At 36.7% G+C, this 16963-nt stretch overlaps 1 protein-coding gene across 2 annotated transcripts in view; it reads right to left on the reverse strand.

The window, feature by feature from the left end:
• Window positions 1-4395: 4395 nt before the first annotated feature.
• Window positions 4396-16963, reverse strand: part of LOC126272618 (ral guanine nucleotide dissociation stimulator-like 1) — a 518089-nt gene continuing 505521 nt past the window's right edge. For both annotated transcript variants that reach the window (XM_049975577.1, XM_049975576.1), the window contains exons 14-15: window positions 14809-14943; window positions 4396-9423 (exon numbers count right to left, since the gene is read on the reverse strand). In XM_049975577.1, the coding sequence (XP_049831534.1) occupies window positions 9281-9423; window positions 14809-14943 (278 nt within the window). In that variant the 3' untranslated portion in view covers window positions 4396-9280. The remainder of the gene's footprint in view (window positions 9424-14808; window positions 14944-16963) is intronic.

Genomic DNA, 16963 nt, shown 5'->3' on the forward strand with positions numbered 1-16963 from the left:
CCCCCTGTGGTATCCATTTCCATTCTTCAACAAGAGCCCTTGAGAGATTTTGTAGAGTCTGTGGTGGAACAGGACACCACATACACATCTGTCAAGCAAGTCCCACAAATGCTCAATGGAGTTTAGGTTGGGTCTCACTGCTGGCCATTCGATTAGTTCAATGCCCAGGCTTCATAAGACATCCCTGGCAATGCCAGCCATATGGCCCCTCACATTACTGTGCATAAGGAGGAGCTCGGGGCCACCACCTCATGCAGCAGCCACTGCATTGTACAACAGGAATTGTGTGATGTACTACCTTGCAGTTAGGAGACCATGAACAGTGACAATATCCATACCACTGTCAATCTGTCAATACTGATGCCTCCCCCCACCATCTGTCAGTCTTTTGAACAACATTTGGTAGGTACCACTGGCCACAGCACCTCTACACTCAAATACAGCCATCACCTTGCATCAGAGGCTATCTGGATTTGTCTGTGAATAACACCATTTTGCCAGTGACTAAATAGCCAGTTGTCTTGGGAATGGCATAACTGAAGGTGAGCTGCGAGATGTTGTCATTTAAAGCACGTTACTTGAGCAGGACGTCTGAGTCATAAGATTCATTCTTGTAACATGTTCTTTACAATCTAACTGGACACTGTGGCTCCAATGGCCATTCCAAGATGGTCTTTGAGTGCTCCAGCAGCCATATAATGCTACAATGCTGAGATGGCCAGATATTGGTCTTCACGTGGGGTTATAATGAATCATCGACCATGTACAACTTGTCTTGTGTACTGATCTGTCTCTCTGTAGCATGTCCAAAACCTATGGATAACAGATGGAGAGAGATTGACGTACTCAGCAACACAACAGAAAGTCCACCCTTAGGTCAAATTGACTGCCCTTGCAGCTTGCCCTGCATTAAGATGATGACTTGTAGGGGCTTGGTTGAATATAACATCCACAAACGACAACAACATTTTTGTGTACCTCACAAGAGAACACTGGGATGCCAGTACTCTCAATTCCTTCAGAGGAGCCATGTAATGCATAACACAGCTGACACATGGCGAGCGACTTTATTTGTTGCATACGTTGCAAAGCAAAGATCTAAGGCTATGCAATAAGACCACAGGTACCATCTGTTTAGAAATAGATCTAACATTGATACAAGTGTCTCCCCTAATAATTCTGAGCAGTATAAATAACAAAGGTGAAACTTAGCAAAAAACCTCAATGACCAATTTAATTCAGATTTTTATGTGATACTTTATTAAAGATACAGAGGTAAATAGGCTATATTTAGAAATGACTGCAAAGAGAAAATGCTATGCTGTGATGTCATATGCTGTGAAAATGTGTGGTTTAGTTTTCTTTCTTGCAGTCAGTTTTAACTATGATAGCAGTCCATTTAAACCATTAGACATGAAGTTTCTCCCATATTTATTGTTTGTTCATATCTTAATTTTAAACAAAAATTATGTACTTAATAATGTGCTGTTTTGTTTTCTTCTTTGCATTCAATTTTAACAGAAAACAGGAAAGTTGTATTTATGGCTTATTGGCTTGTGATTAGAACATTGTTATGGAATCTGAATCACTCAAAAATTTGTAATCCTGCTCATTTGCAGATTAAAACTACACAAAATACATCCACCGAAGATACTATCACCACAGATCCAGCAGCTAGGTCTTCCTCATACCCTGAATATCAATCATTCCAACCAATTTACTCATAAATTTTAAGTGATGTCAATTCCCAATCAAGATTTCATTTGCAGTAACTATGAATAAGGCACCCAAGCTCCTAGAGGGTGAGAGGGGGGCAGGATGAACAGAGGGCAGAATGAAGAGGACAGAGAGCGGAGATGTAGAGAGAGAGAGAGAGAGAGAGAGAGAGAGAGAGAGAGAGAGAGAGAGAGAGAGAGAGAGAGAGAGAGGAGGAGATGTACAAAAAGAGGGCAGAGGTGGAGATGGTCTGAGGGGGGAAGAGAGAAGGAGACTAGGAAGTATACACAGTCCCAGTACAATTTAGCAATTGCCAAGCATTGCTAGATTCATTGGTTTCTAATAAAACCCTTCCAATGACAGCAATGCCCCTTATTTGGTGACACAAAAAATTGCAATAGATGCGAGCAATTTGAGGCAATGGGTATGGCACGTTCAAGGTGGAGAAAAGGGTGTGCATGACATGCCACGGCCCAATCAGCCCTACACATCTGTCATCCCTTGCAATGAAAAGCATCTTGATCAACTCATCCATGCTGATTGGTGCATCAGAACCAGAGAACTGTGTGAAAAGCTCACTGTTAGCTGTAATGCCTTTGAAACAATGTTGGAACATCTTGGTTATCACAAAGTCTGTGTGAGTTGGGTTCTGTGGATGCTTACAGAAGAACAAAGAACTCGTCAAATGGAAATTTGGCAGGACCTACTGGACCAATAGGAAGCTGAAAGTGACAGTTTTTCTGAACAGCATCATCATCAGCAGAGATGAGATATGGTGTCACGACTATGAGCTGAAATCCAAGAGACAGGCCATGGAATGGAATTCTTCATAAAAAAAATTTCAAGCCACAGCCATCTGCAGGCAATGTGATGTGCACAGTCTGCTGGGTTAGCGAGAGTGTGGTTCTTCAGGATGCTGTAGCCTGAAAAAACTGTCAATGCAGTATACCACAAGATGACACTGACTAAACAGAAAACCAAATTTCCAGGGTAAGGCCAGAGAAGAAGACCAAGAAGACCTGGAACATTGCAACCATGCAGCTCACTGCAAAATTTGGCTGAACTGTCTTGCCACATCCACCATACAGTCCCGATTTAGCACATTCAGACTTCTGTCTCATTGGACCTCTGAAAAATTGACTCTGTGGTGAAAATTTTCAAGACTCTGATGCAATTGTCAAAGCTGTAAGGAAGTGGTTAGCATCTGATTTTTACGAGCACAGTGTGCAGGCTCTGGTTCATAATTGACAAAAGTGCATAATGAATGGTGCTGACTATGTGGAAAAATGACTGTCTGTAAGTGAAATATTGTTCTGTTACCTGTGCTGCTGTGATTCATTTGTCTCCTGTAGTTTCCATGAATAAAAATAGGAGGGGTTACTTTCAGAATGACCCTCTTAATTCGCAAGTTGAATGTATTATAACATATTAAATATGCCTTTATCCACTCAGTTACATCAGTGAGAAATAAACACCTATTGTGAGTCATTTACAATTACATTTTCAAGGACAAGAACACTGTCGGGAACAGTTGGAGGGGAAGCTGCTATTTCAACTCCCTTAATCTCTCAATGTTTCTGTGTGATGAACAGTCTGGTCTCATAATGAGAAAGTATGTCTTTCCAGTTGACTAAAGGTGGGTGTTACTTTAAATTAGCAGTTTGATGTTCAGCTTCTGTATTCCTGCACTGCAATTGTAATTCCTGATGATACACCTTTTGTAAGCATCGATAGATTTCAGTCAGTTCAATTTCTTCGGCAGTGAGGAATTCAACCACACATTGCTGTTTTATAAGCACGTCCATATAAGGTTCCATTTTGGAACATTCCTCGGCTGGCACCAACTACCACTGAACAATGGAACACCTTCAAATGAAAGAGGAAGGTTCAAGCATTAGTGCTACATGAACGACATCTGGGGTGGTCATCCAAAGTCATAGGCATTACTTTTGGAATGACCCTCCTTATTAACTTACAAGAGCATACTTAAGGTCTAATGAATTTTGTGAATGCCACATTTAATGATACTAGGAAATGAGTCTGCAGTCTAAACAAATGCTTTAAACGTGTATTCATGGAGCTGTACTTCTCGTCACTGCAGATGCTTTGTTATATAGCTGATGCACATGGCATCTGAGATAGCATGGACCTGTGGAAAATTTCTCAAGAAATGTCCAACAACTACAAGTCCTGTCTCTGTGCTGGACAAGGATTTTAAACATTGTCTTAACAAGCAATTGTGATGTGTCTCGTAGAGTGACTCAAAATGTGTCACTGTGCTAATACTTATCCCTTACTAACTGCAACTGAAGTTACATACCACTGAATTAAGAAAGACTCTTACCAGTATCCATTCTCCTCCATATCCTTTAGTTTCAGGTGCTATTTCAGTGCGTATGCTGCCTATGTGAAGTTCAGAAATTAGGAGAGAGATGTTGACAGACAGAATCTCTGAGCAGAGCTAAGAGGTATGCCTGGATAACTTAATTGATAAAAATCTGCAGAAGTCGAGATCCAGATTATTAGAGTTCTGCTCTAACTTGCACGTTTTAGCAATTAGAACAATTCACTGCAAATGTATACACATCAGCAGAAGAAAAACATCTTTATGTAATTATTTTTGTATTTGTAATTATAGATGCTTTGGGGCAGGAGGAATACACTTGAGTATAGGAAACATCATTGTTAAAAACATTTACTATATACAACATACAAACATCTAAAAACAATATGAAAGTGAGCATTTTGTTTTTTTTATACATTGTATAGAGGTGGTTCAATGTACAGTTAACTTATGTAACAATAAATATATAGATACAGATGTACACAGCATATTAATTACATCATTCTCAATCTGTCAGTATACAAGCATACAAAGTGTTACAAATTCCCTGTTTATGAAAGTAATGGTGTAATCTATAGGTAGTATTTTATCTACAGCAATTTATAGACCAAGTAAATCAACTGGTGGTTTTACAGGTCTTAAGAGCACAGCATTTATTAAACATAGTTTACATTCAATTACAAACAAGTTTTATATATAATTCCCAGATTCCTCTATACCTAATGTCAAAGGACAGGAGGCTATTAATCAATCCTGGTACTCCATTGCACATTTTGACAATAATATCACTTTTATGTTTCACACACATCATATTTATGATGTCATCTTTACCAATCTATGTTCTTTGTTTTCATTGGCCACCAAACAAATATATTTGAGATAATATCTTAACATATTGCACATACATGTATGACTAAAAAAGACATTTCATCACATAAAATCGGCACCAGATTACGTGAGCAAACAGGCACCATTAATTCTGAGATTCATACTATTTCATATCTTCCATTCCATACGATGATGTCACACTGAAAGGTTCCTTTAAATTTCAGTGTAGATGGAATAAAGAAGCTGTACATACCAACAAGAGTGTGCAGGTTGTCATTCTTCAAATTTATCTTACTTTCATATTGAATTTAACCTAGAAAAACTTCAGCATAAAGAAAAATTTTAATAGCTGAATTATGTAAGTGAATTACACCTTTCCTGAAGAGATAACATAACTAACAAGAAAGATCTCTTTGTTGACAGCTTGTTTTCAGAGGTTGTGATACAGAGAAAAGTGGTTTATACCATTGTAAAATAGGCAGACACATTTAGGTGCCTCCCCTATTTGTATGCTTTATGAGGAGCTCATCAAGTAGAAGAATAACACTGGGCTTATAATGTTTAATATCGATTCAATTAATTATCAGGCATTAGATCTATGTATTTTCACATAATCTATGGAAGAAACAATTCTCTATAGAATTACCATGACTTGTTATTTGCACATTGTAGCAGCCTTTTATTCACTCATTTGTGGCAATTTGTAAAGGCTAAACATTATGTTGAATTTTCATTTGTATGACTGACGCTTCTGTGGAAAACTCATCAGTCTACATTATGAACTGGCGCATTACATAATGACATCTGAAATGCTGACTAACGTGCACATTCTTGTTAATTATGCACTGTTGTATTCACATCAGTTTTCAGTATTTAACTGAATTGAAAGCTATTTCTAAAACATTTCTTAGTCATTCAACAGGCCTTCCTACATGAACAGCATTTATACTCATCATTCAGGTATACTGGAATTTGCATTTCTGTTTTTGTAATGACATATTTGATCATATGTTGGCTCTGTCACTTACAAACACACATTTAATGGGCATTATAGGAAATTCAAGTAATGAGTGTGTTTTTTTCTTTTTAATACTGGTTTTGTTATGACCATTGAGGAATCTCAGACTCCATATTAAAACGGGAAAACCAACAACTGGTACCCAAATAACAGTCATTCCTAATTTCAGTTTTAATACTATCTAATATTTACATACATCTGCCTTGTGGTAATAATAACACAAAGATTCCTGAGCATCACACTAGAGTAATTAAAACATCATACACTTATCACATACACAAATCACACTTACACAATGTATATACATTTCATATTATACAATAAAAATGTACAAATATCTACATTGGTCCACATTTATCCTTGAACTTGTGACCAGAGACTACAAGAAAATGAGTTACAATATTTATACAAAACTGAACACACTATCACAGTCCATTGAGAGATTTCAATTAGCATGCCTGGAAACGTCTGAAGACATCACTCAAGAGGGAGATGGGTCACTACCACTTACCAGACAGTTGAAGCACTGGGTGACAGGTCCACTGAGGAGAGTGAAGGGATTTTCTATTCCACAATTCCAATTTAATATGCACTGAAAGAGCCTGCAGGTAACCTGAGTTTTTAAAATCTTACTTTTATGCAGCAGCAGCCCACACCACATAAAAATCACCCTTCACCAGCAAAGTTATTTATGTACTAGATGCTGGTGATGATAATGAAGATGGTGGTTGTTTTATTGTTATTATTGCTGCTCATATGACACATTTTATTTATTTTTATCTACACATTTTATTTATTTTTATCTACTCTGTCTTCCCAACTTTTCATCAATTTATAGTCATGTTTGTAGAACTACACTGTCCAGTAGGTTTGCTGGTAACATTATGTCTTCAGTATCTTAGCATTATTTTTGAGTTCCTTGTTCTAACTGCTAATGTATGTTTGTTTGTTTTAGTAAAGGAAGGCATTATTGTCATGAGAGAGTCTGCAACTGTTCAATTTTTTTTAAAATATTTGTTATAGTAGTCTCAGTTCAAACAATCACACTTGATAATTAGTTTCAGTCACATGTAATGATCATCTTCAGATCTAAAAATGATATAAAATGTTAATACTAAATAAGTTCGTTAAATGATGCAAGCAGTGCATCTACTGTACTGAAATATGTTTGGCACTATCAGCTAAGTCATTGGTGTTCTTAGTTATAGATATTTTATTTTATTTTATTTTCAGATATGATGATGATCATTAGACCTGATTGAAAATAGTAATCAAGTGGGACTATATTCACCGAGACTGTACAATGAATATTTAAAAAAAAAAATTATTTATTTATTTTGAGAATACCAGTGCAAAAACTACTGAAAGATCAGTTTAATAAATAATAACCAAAAAACATAAATGCAAATTATTTACAGAATAGAAACACTTGTAGAAGCAAACCTCAGGGAGATTAGTAAGGTTTCCAGAGAAATGTAGAGACATATGAGGGAAAGGCAAACCTGAACTTATAGCATTAGTAGATTTTCAAAATGCTGACCAGAATATGCAATTTGATATTCTGAATGTAACAGGGATCAAACATATGGAACAAAAGGTTACATCTTGTTCAGAAACCATACTGTAGCTATAAGAGCCAAAGGACATGAAAGGGTGGCAGTAATTGAAAAGGGAGAGAGTCAGTGTTGTAGGCTGCCCCCTGTTGATATTCAGTCTACACACTAAGCAGACTGTGAGGGAAAACAAGTAGAAATTTGGAAAGGGAATTAAAGGTCAGAGAGAAAACATAAAAATATTAAGGTCTGGTGAAGACATTGTAGTCCCATCAGAGACAGCAAGGGACTTGGAACTTACGTTTAATGGCACAGATAGTGTCTTGAGAAGAGGATGTACAATCAATAACAACAAAAGTAAATAAAAAGGGTAATGGAATGTAGTTGAATTAGACCAAGTGATGATGATGGAATTAGATTGGGAAATGAAATACTGAAAGTTGAGTTTTCTATGTTTGCAGCAAAATAACTGACAATGGCTGAAGCAGAGAGGATATAAAATGAAACCAACAATGGCAAGAAAAGTGTTTCAGAAAAAGGGAAATGTGATAACATCTCATATAAATTAAAGTGTTAGGAAATGTTTTCTAAAGGTAGATGTATGGGGTGGGTAGCCTTATAAGGAAGTTAAACATGGATGTAAACAGTACAGACAAGAAGACGATAGGAGCTTTTGAAATTTGAAGCAATGGAATGCTGTTGATGATCAGATTGGTAGATTGGATAAATAATGAAGGGGCAGGAAAACAAGCTTTATGGCACAATTTGTTTAAATGAAGGAGTTGGTTAACAGAACACATGTTGAGACAAAAGGATAGCCAAGTTGGTAATGGAGAAAATGAGAAGGAGAAAAACTGTAGACGGAGATCAAGGCTTGACTACAGCAGCTAGGTTCCAAAGGATGTAGGCTGAAATAGCTATAGATGAAGAGGCTTGCACACTGCAGACTACCATGGAGACTGCTTCAAATTGGACTTTGGTCTAGAACCACAGTAACAATAGCAACAAGAGCAACATCACAACTGCTCTTTGACTCTTACTGGATATATATTTAGCTGTCATCTCCAGATTTTCTCCTGCACAAATTCAGCCACTTATTAAATATAGCACCACAAAACCAGTATAGCTGCTCTTTGGTTTAAACTGAAAGGTGCACTTATAAAATTATGCCTCTCATTTGATTTGCTAGACCAATTACCTATTCAATTGTTGCTATAATGCCACTAATCTGGTTTGTTTTACAGCTCCAGAAAAATATTACTAACAATTTTCAAACTTCACCTCCATTTAAAACCAGATCTGTCACGCATTACTTCATACAATTGTGCATGGCAATCCATAATCCTCTTAAGAGTGCAAAGAGGCATGCATACATTCACAGTAAAGCACAAGTAAATGAAATCGTCATCTGACAAAATGCTAAAATTTGTACATGCAATGATGCAGTCAATGTTCTCTTTTAAGTACAAGTAGAACTTAAAAAGTTACACATTTCAAGAAAGAACATTGTTACTTGCCGAGGAGGCGGTAACCACTTCATAATAATTTAACTTTTTCACTTTTTAGTTCTCTAAAATTCAAATTCAGTCTCTTAAAAACCACTGTCCTCTATAACCCATTTATGACAGGTGCTTTGAGCTCCACCGATTGTTTTACTCAAGCAGCTGAAAATGAGAAGAAATGTCTCCCAGAAACAAGAAATTGTTCTTAGAAGCACCAAGCTGGGCATGAGGCATACTGTCAAGTTTTTATGCTCATGAAGCTAGTACCATCACTGCCTTGCACAAATATTTATTCTTTGACTTCTGGTTATATATTAGCTCATGTAGAACTTGACTTCTTGGGTTGTTTGGTTCGGCTAGCTGAATCCAATTCTTTGCTTGTCTTAGGCCTAAGGATGAAGTTCAGATTGTATGCTGTGTTGACTGCATAGTAGACATTTGCATTTGGTGGAAGAACCATTTCTGAAAATACAACGGAAGACAATAGTATTAATCTTCTCATAGAATTAGCTCTTGTACAGTGACTTTCATAAAATCATATAGGAATAAGAAACAGCACAATATTTTACACTGTCTCATCTGCATAATATTTGGGAAACTATTTGACATTTCATAAAATTGCTTTATTTTAGGCATTATCATAATGGTAAATATTAATATATTGTGCAAATATTATCAATGAATGAATGAATGGGCTCCTGGGCAACAGTATTAAAAGAGTTTTGAGGTGACCTCTACATAGAAAATTTAAATTTCCTGTTTGCAAAATATCTTTGCATTAAGGAACTTCTGAAAATATTTTTTTTCTTATGTACTTCTTCATTACTGTTGGGTTTGAATGACTCTACCTTATAAGTTACCTTATTAATTAGTATTCTGCATTGCTGTTGTATATCTTATTTGCCTTAGGTTATGTTGAGAAAACTTTGGTGACACAAAAATGGCCTGTAAAAGTGTATTCCAAATGGAACAAAGATTAGCATTTGATGATCCATCAACAATGACATCATTACATACACTATCTGTCAAAAAGTTCTGAGACTTATTTTATTTCTGGTGTGTAAGTGATATCAGCATGGTAACTTACGTGGTGGCTTGAACTACCAACTGTAAACAATAGGTGCAATTTCAGGCTGTCAGTTGTGAGGAGACAGTGTTAAGCAGTGATCTGCCTTCACTCATGATGCATGCGATTTCAGAGAATGTGTGTCCATACAGTTTACAGGCCCGGTTATAGAGGTCACATGGGATGGCCCCCAGGTGCATTCTGGTGAGCCACAAAAAAAAAGTATTATTTAAATGCTCGGCCTGTTCCCTAACCTGTATTACTGTTGTCCATTCAATTTGTTTGGTGCTATGCAAAATCTGTACTTCATTGTATCTTACATTGGCTCTATAAAGTGCTATGTTTAATAAATCTTGTTTGTTCTTGCTGTAACAAGTAGTGGAGGTGCTGCCATAGTGTGTCAATGTCATTGTGCTACATATCATAATGGAGCAACAAGTAGTGATTCAGTTTCAAGTTTCATACAGTAAAACATCTTTGGAGAAAATTGTGTAAGTCATGCATGAGTGTTTGAGAGGTTTAAACAATTTAGAGGAGGACAGGTGTTGCTTGAGAACAATGTGAGGTCAGGGCACCCTAAATCAAGTTTGTCCGATGGAAACATTGAGAAAATTCATGATATTTTGAAAACTGACTTGTCACCTCTCATTCAGTGCTATGCTGAAGAACTGAATATGTCTAAATGAAGTGTTCAAGACTTTCTCCAGAATATTTTGAAGAACAGGAAATATGTGCAAAGTTTGTCTAGCACACCTTGGTTGTGAACAAATCAGTGCATGGACACCTTCCGTGACTTGACTGAAATGTAGAATGGGACAATTCTCTTCTGAAAAAATTAATCACAGGTAATAAGGAACACGTGAGGCAATACTGTCCCTACGACTTACCTTAGAAGCTAGATTAAGCAAGGGCAAACCTACGTTTCTAGCATTTGTAGACTTAGAGAAAGCTTTTGACAATGTTGATTGGAATACTCTCTTTCAAATTCTGAAGGTACGAGGGGTAAAACACATGGAGCGAAAGGCTATTTACAATTTGTACAGAAACCAGATAGCAGTTATAAGAGTCAAGGGACATGAAAGGGAAGCAGTGGTTGGGAAGGGAGTGAGACAGGGTCGTAGTCTCTCCCCGATGTTATTCAATCTCTATATTGAGCAAAAAGTGAAGGAAACAAAAGAAAAATTCGGAGTAGGTATTAAAATCCATGGAGAAGAAATTAAAATGTTGAGGTTCGCTTATGACATCGTAATTCTGTCAGAGATAGCAAAGGACTTGGAAGAGCAGTTGAACGGAATGGATAGTGTCTTGAAAGGAGGATATAAGATGAACATCAACAAAAGCAAAATGAGGATAATGGAATGTTGTCGAATTAAGTCAGGTGATGCTGAGGGAATTAGATTAGGAAATGAGACACTTAAAGCAGTAAATGAGTTTTGCTATTTAAGGAGTAAAATAACTGATGATGGTCGAAGTAGAGAGGATATAAAATGTAGACTGGCAATGGCAAGGAAAGCATTTCTGAAGAAGAGAAATTTGTTAACATCAAGTATAGATTTAAGTGTCAGGAAGTCGTTTCTGAAATTATTTGTATGGAGTGTAGCCCTGTATGGAAGCGAAACATGGACAATAACTAGTTTGGACAAGAAGAGAAGCTTTCGAAACATGGTGCTACATAAGAATGCTGAAGATTAGATGGGTAGATCACATAACTAATGAGGAGGTATTGAATAGAATTGGGGAGAAGAGGAGTTTATGGCACAACTTGAGAAAAAGAAGGGGCTGATTGGTAGGACATGTTTTGAGGCATCAAGGGATCACAAATTTAGCATTGGAGGGCAGCGTGGATGGTAAAAATCGTAGAGGGAGACCAAGAGACGAATACACCAAGCAGATTCTGAAGGATGTAGGTTGCAGTAGGTACTGGGAGATGATGAAGCTTACACAGGATAGAGTAGCATGGAGAGCTGCATCAAACCAGTCTCAGGACTGAAGACCACAACAACAACAACAGGTAATAAGACTGTTACAAACACAAGCTTATGACAAAATAATGAAATACTGGATGAAAATGGATAGATAAAAAAATCTATGCACCAAGTGGTGGCAGGGGAACACACACACACAAAAGGATTTAATGTTTCAAGCTTTCAAAGCCAGTGGCTCCTCCTCCTAGCATAAGAGTTGAAGGGGAAGGAAGAGGGGGGTGAAGGAAAAGGACTGGAGAGGTTTAGGGAAAGGGGTTCAGTTCAGAAAAGTTACCCAGAATCCTGGGTCAGGGGAGACTTGCTGGACGGGATGAGAAGGAGAGGAATCAGGAAATGTTCAGAACATTTTTTTCATGTATTAACCACAAGATTTTAATATCTGTATAAATCTACAAGAAGCCTTTTCTTGTGGTCAACAGCAAATGGCTAATGATGAACTTTCGTTTTACTCTCAGTACTGTCTTGGAGTAATGCTTTTTCATGCATATTCAATGATGGTTCTTCACCTTCTGTTTTGGAAAAAAATTGAGTTTGGTATGTACTGTTCATAAGTTTATGCAATTCACAATTTAAACTGCAAGCTATGTGAAAGTCTGAAACCAAAGTTGAAAATAATAATAATGACGATGATTAGAGCCCAGATTTTATTTAATTATGTATTATGCTCCTTTATATGTAGCTATAAGAGAAATTAAAATTTTGATAAATTACACTGAAAGCATGCTTATTGTAAATTAAATATTTTTACATACTTTGAAACACAATATGCTACATAATTTTACACATTTTAATATTATTGCAGAATTATTGTGCTGGCCGACTAAAACTGTGTGCTGGACTAAGAGTCAGACTCAGGGCCTTTGCCTTTTGTGGGCAAGCCTGTGAAAGGCAAAGGTCTCGAGTTTGAGTCTCGGTTTGGCTTATAGTTTCAATCTGCCAGGGAGTTTCATATCAGCACACACTCTGCTGAAGAGTGAAAATTTAACTCTTGATTTTCATACGTCTCATACATTTGCTTTAAAAGCAATAAAAAAGAAAATTAATTTTTATTGTTGTGTTTCTCACACTGTCATCAGTCATTTACACTCAAAGCTATGTTGCAAAAGTTTGATGCAAACGACAAAGACTCATTTTGAGTGCTTTCCTATCTTGTTCTCAAATACTTCACAGTATGTAATAGTCAGTTACATTTTAAGTTCATCATGGCACCAGTTGTGTCTTCATTGTCATCAAAGCTTAAAACATAGATTTCTATTGACAGTGATTTAACCACTGGTGGTAATATAATCTTCTGCCAAACTTGTGATATACAGTAAATCTCAGAATGAATAACATTTATGAAGCAATATGCAAATTATGAATAAAAAATGGATTTCTTCAAAGAAGCAGGTTCTACTTGCACAATTGTAGGGCAGCCTACGTCATCTAATAGTGAATTTTAGAAAGGACCTTTTAGCATTGGTTGCACTGGAACAAACCTCAGGTACATGAATTTAAACATTTCTAACAGAAATACCGCAACCACAACATGCCTGGATTGGTGTTATATTGACATATTAGAAAAAAATCAGGTCTGACATTGGAAAATCGCCTTCATAGACATCTGCTGAGAAGATGATGAATGCTGTAGGCTGTTTAATTGCTTATCTAATTGTGGGCAAGTTGGACAATGAGACAGCACCTAAACATTACTTAATTTATTGTGAACTTCTGGATGCAACAAATACTTCAACAATTCCTAGATTCATTAATGATGGACTTAAGGTACTATGGTCAAATGACATAAGGAAAGAGATTGTCCTGTTGATGTACACAGATGCAGCTAGACATCAATTCCCAGAAGTAAATACAGTGATATCAGTAGTACAGAATATTTTATTGAAATGCCCTTGTCATATACAATGCTACCTCTGGAGCTAGTGATGGTGGGCAACATGGATTGAAGTCCTCATTTTCTACAGAAGACACTTTTAAGCCCTGAAGTCAGTGGTGGATAGAATTTTTCTTCTGATACTGCAGTGTCTGTGAGTGAATCCTTGACAGCATTCAACAGTTCTGAAGTGCACCGTTCAGTTTCATACACTGCAAGTCACTTCAGTTGGCTTCCCAACCAGTATCAAGAAACTGGAGACTTCAAGCATGCATCTCCAAGAGGTTGTGGGAGTAATGGGAGATGCTGTTCAGAAAATCAAAGTTGTATCAGGTGAAATGGGTTGTGTAGTTTCCAGTAAATTGCAATCTGAGGTGAGTAAGAATCCTGGATACTCAGATCTTGTTGCTTTGGCTTGCTTATTTAATGGCGAAATTTTAGAACCCCATGAGAATATTATTCCTAGCACAAGCCCTCTGTATAAATATGAGCCACTGATTAATTGCGAAGTTGAGCAATCTTTCTCTATTAATAAAGACATGGTTACAGGTGGAAGACTGTGTGTGGCAACAGAACATTTGTAAAGGTAAATTGAAATTAATTATGCCTCCCATTCCAATGTTAATTTTTGAACAGAAGACACTTGTACAACAGTACAGTGTGTAGCAGAAGTGAACTGATTAACATACATATTTGACTAGTCTACCTGTGAAGTTATATTTTTCAGGAAAAAAATAAAACTTTGGATTTTACATGTAACTGCTTGATTAAATTTTTATTTACATGTTTCATCAGTTTTGGTCACTTATTTATTTCCAAATTTTTAAATTGATATTACATCAAATCTGGGCTTGCATGATGATGATGATGATGATGATGATGATGAAGAGAATAATAATACCAACAGAGAAGTTACAGCAACATACCTTTATCTGGTAACACCTGTGCAAGTGTATATGAATCTGGGTTCCCCTCCAGACCCAGCTTCAGCATAGCATTTCGTATAACTTGTGGAGTACGCTCATTGTTGCTTAGCATTATGCTCTTGTACAGCACAATACCTGTGGGGAGGAAAATAAATAGTTTTATATCTTTCAGGATTATTTTATTAAATGTGATATTTTTGTGTAATTGCTCATATAAAACATGAAGTAAAAATAAGAGACTGTGTTAACTTATTTAAAAGCTGGAGCAACCAGAAAAAGGCAAATTTGGGGTTAGTGTCCCATTGACATTGAGTTAATTAGAGATTGAGCTCCAGCTGGAATGGAGGAAGGATGGAGAAAGAAATATCCCACACCATTTCGACCATGCAAACATTTGTCTTAAACATTTAAGAAAACAATGGGAAACCTAAATATGGATGGCCAGACATGGTTTCCAATTCCTGTCCTCCTGGATCTGAGTCTACCATCTTGCCACTGCACCGACTCACTCAGTTAGAGAAGTGCGAGCCACTCAGCTAGAGAAGTCAGAGTTTGTCTCAAATGCAGCTCTTCCTACACACAGAGGAGAGAAGCAAATGACAAGCCGGCGACAGTAAAGAATAGATAAAAGCGAACTATTAAATTTTTTTTTGGAAGGCACACATTCTTGTGAGCAAGCAAAATGCATGTGATTTTCTCTCACACAGTAATGGAGAGTAATGTCTGGATGGTTGTGTATGTCGTTCTTTCTTTCTTTCTTTGATTCTGCTGTTTTATTTCAAGGGTAAGTCACTCGAGTCATATAGCATATCTTTTTACACAGAAAATCTAGAGCTCCAGTGATTCTTTAGGTATATTATGATCATCTTTCAGGTGACTTTGATATTTATACAACACATTATTTATCATACTTGACACATTGAGTATGCTGTATTTTTATAATGCTGTTTGTGCTTTGAACCGGGCTTATATCTGATGTACACAATATGATAATATATGCTAGTATCTCCCAGTAATTACTATTTTGACATTATCATAAGGAAACAGTCACATGTTTGAAGCCGTTGCACCGATGATATTTGTAGACTGACTTCATATAGCTGGACACCACAGCCTTGATTAAAGAATGACAGTTTCCATCGTGCTGTTAGTTTAAATGAGCAATTTATTAAGCACTAACCAGTATGTGTATGCAAACATTTAATATGAAACATACTTGTGTGCAAAGATTAATACACATATATAATATATAGTACGTGTATGACATAGAATTCTTTCAATGAATACAGCTGTTTATCTACAAGGGAAGATTTTCATTTTGCTTTAAACGGATCCCCAGTATGTGTTTTTATGAATCCTGAGAATTTGTTGTACCACACTGAGCCACTGATACATGGACTGTGACTGTGTCTGTTACTTTCAAATTTTGTTCTTTGTCAGTAATAACTGTGCTGTTTCTTGTATTATGGTTATGTGCATTGTAATATTTAGGTGTGTCACCATGATGGTTTACTAAAAATGTGCTAAGACTACATATATACAATGAGTATACAGCAAGATATTTATTTTTGATAAGGGCATCACGACAGGTCTACCTGTACCCCAGACCATGTATCAGCCTAACGATTCTCTTTTGTAACATTAGTATTCTGTTCAAGTGCACATCAGCACCACCCCACCACAGCTCTACCCCATAATTTATAAATGGGAAAATTGTCCCATAGTATACGGTTATCAGTGTTTTATTACACACTGTTTTGGAAGCTAGCTAAGGAAGTACAATGCACTGCTTATTTTTTGCATACAAAGTAAACAAGCTTTTCCCATGTAAGAATACCATCCAAATGCAGACCAAGGAATATACAGTCTTCATTGTCTCAATACAAAATTCCACAAATATTTTCAACAGACATGTGGCATGGGATGCCCGGGTTGAATGTGAGTAACTGCTTTTTTGTGTTACCGAATTTTGGGTCCTGGTTAAAAATTTGAACTAGCAGCCTTGTGGAAACTACCGGTATATCATTCTTTTCTTTATAGAGGTTTTGTGTATGTATGTTCTCACACACACACACACACACACACACACACACACACACACACACACACACACACACACAGGGTGATTAAAGTTCTTGTTTCAAACACCACTAGA

This window comes from Schistocerca gregaria, chromosome 5 (assembly GCF_023897955.1).
Source record: "Schistocerca gregaria isolate iqSchGreg1 chromosome 5, iqSchGreg1.2, whole genome shotgun sequence".
NCBI classification, from domain to species: Eukaryota; Metazoa; Arthropoda; class Insecta; order Orthoptera; family Acrididae; genus Schistocerca; species Schistocerca gregaria.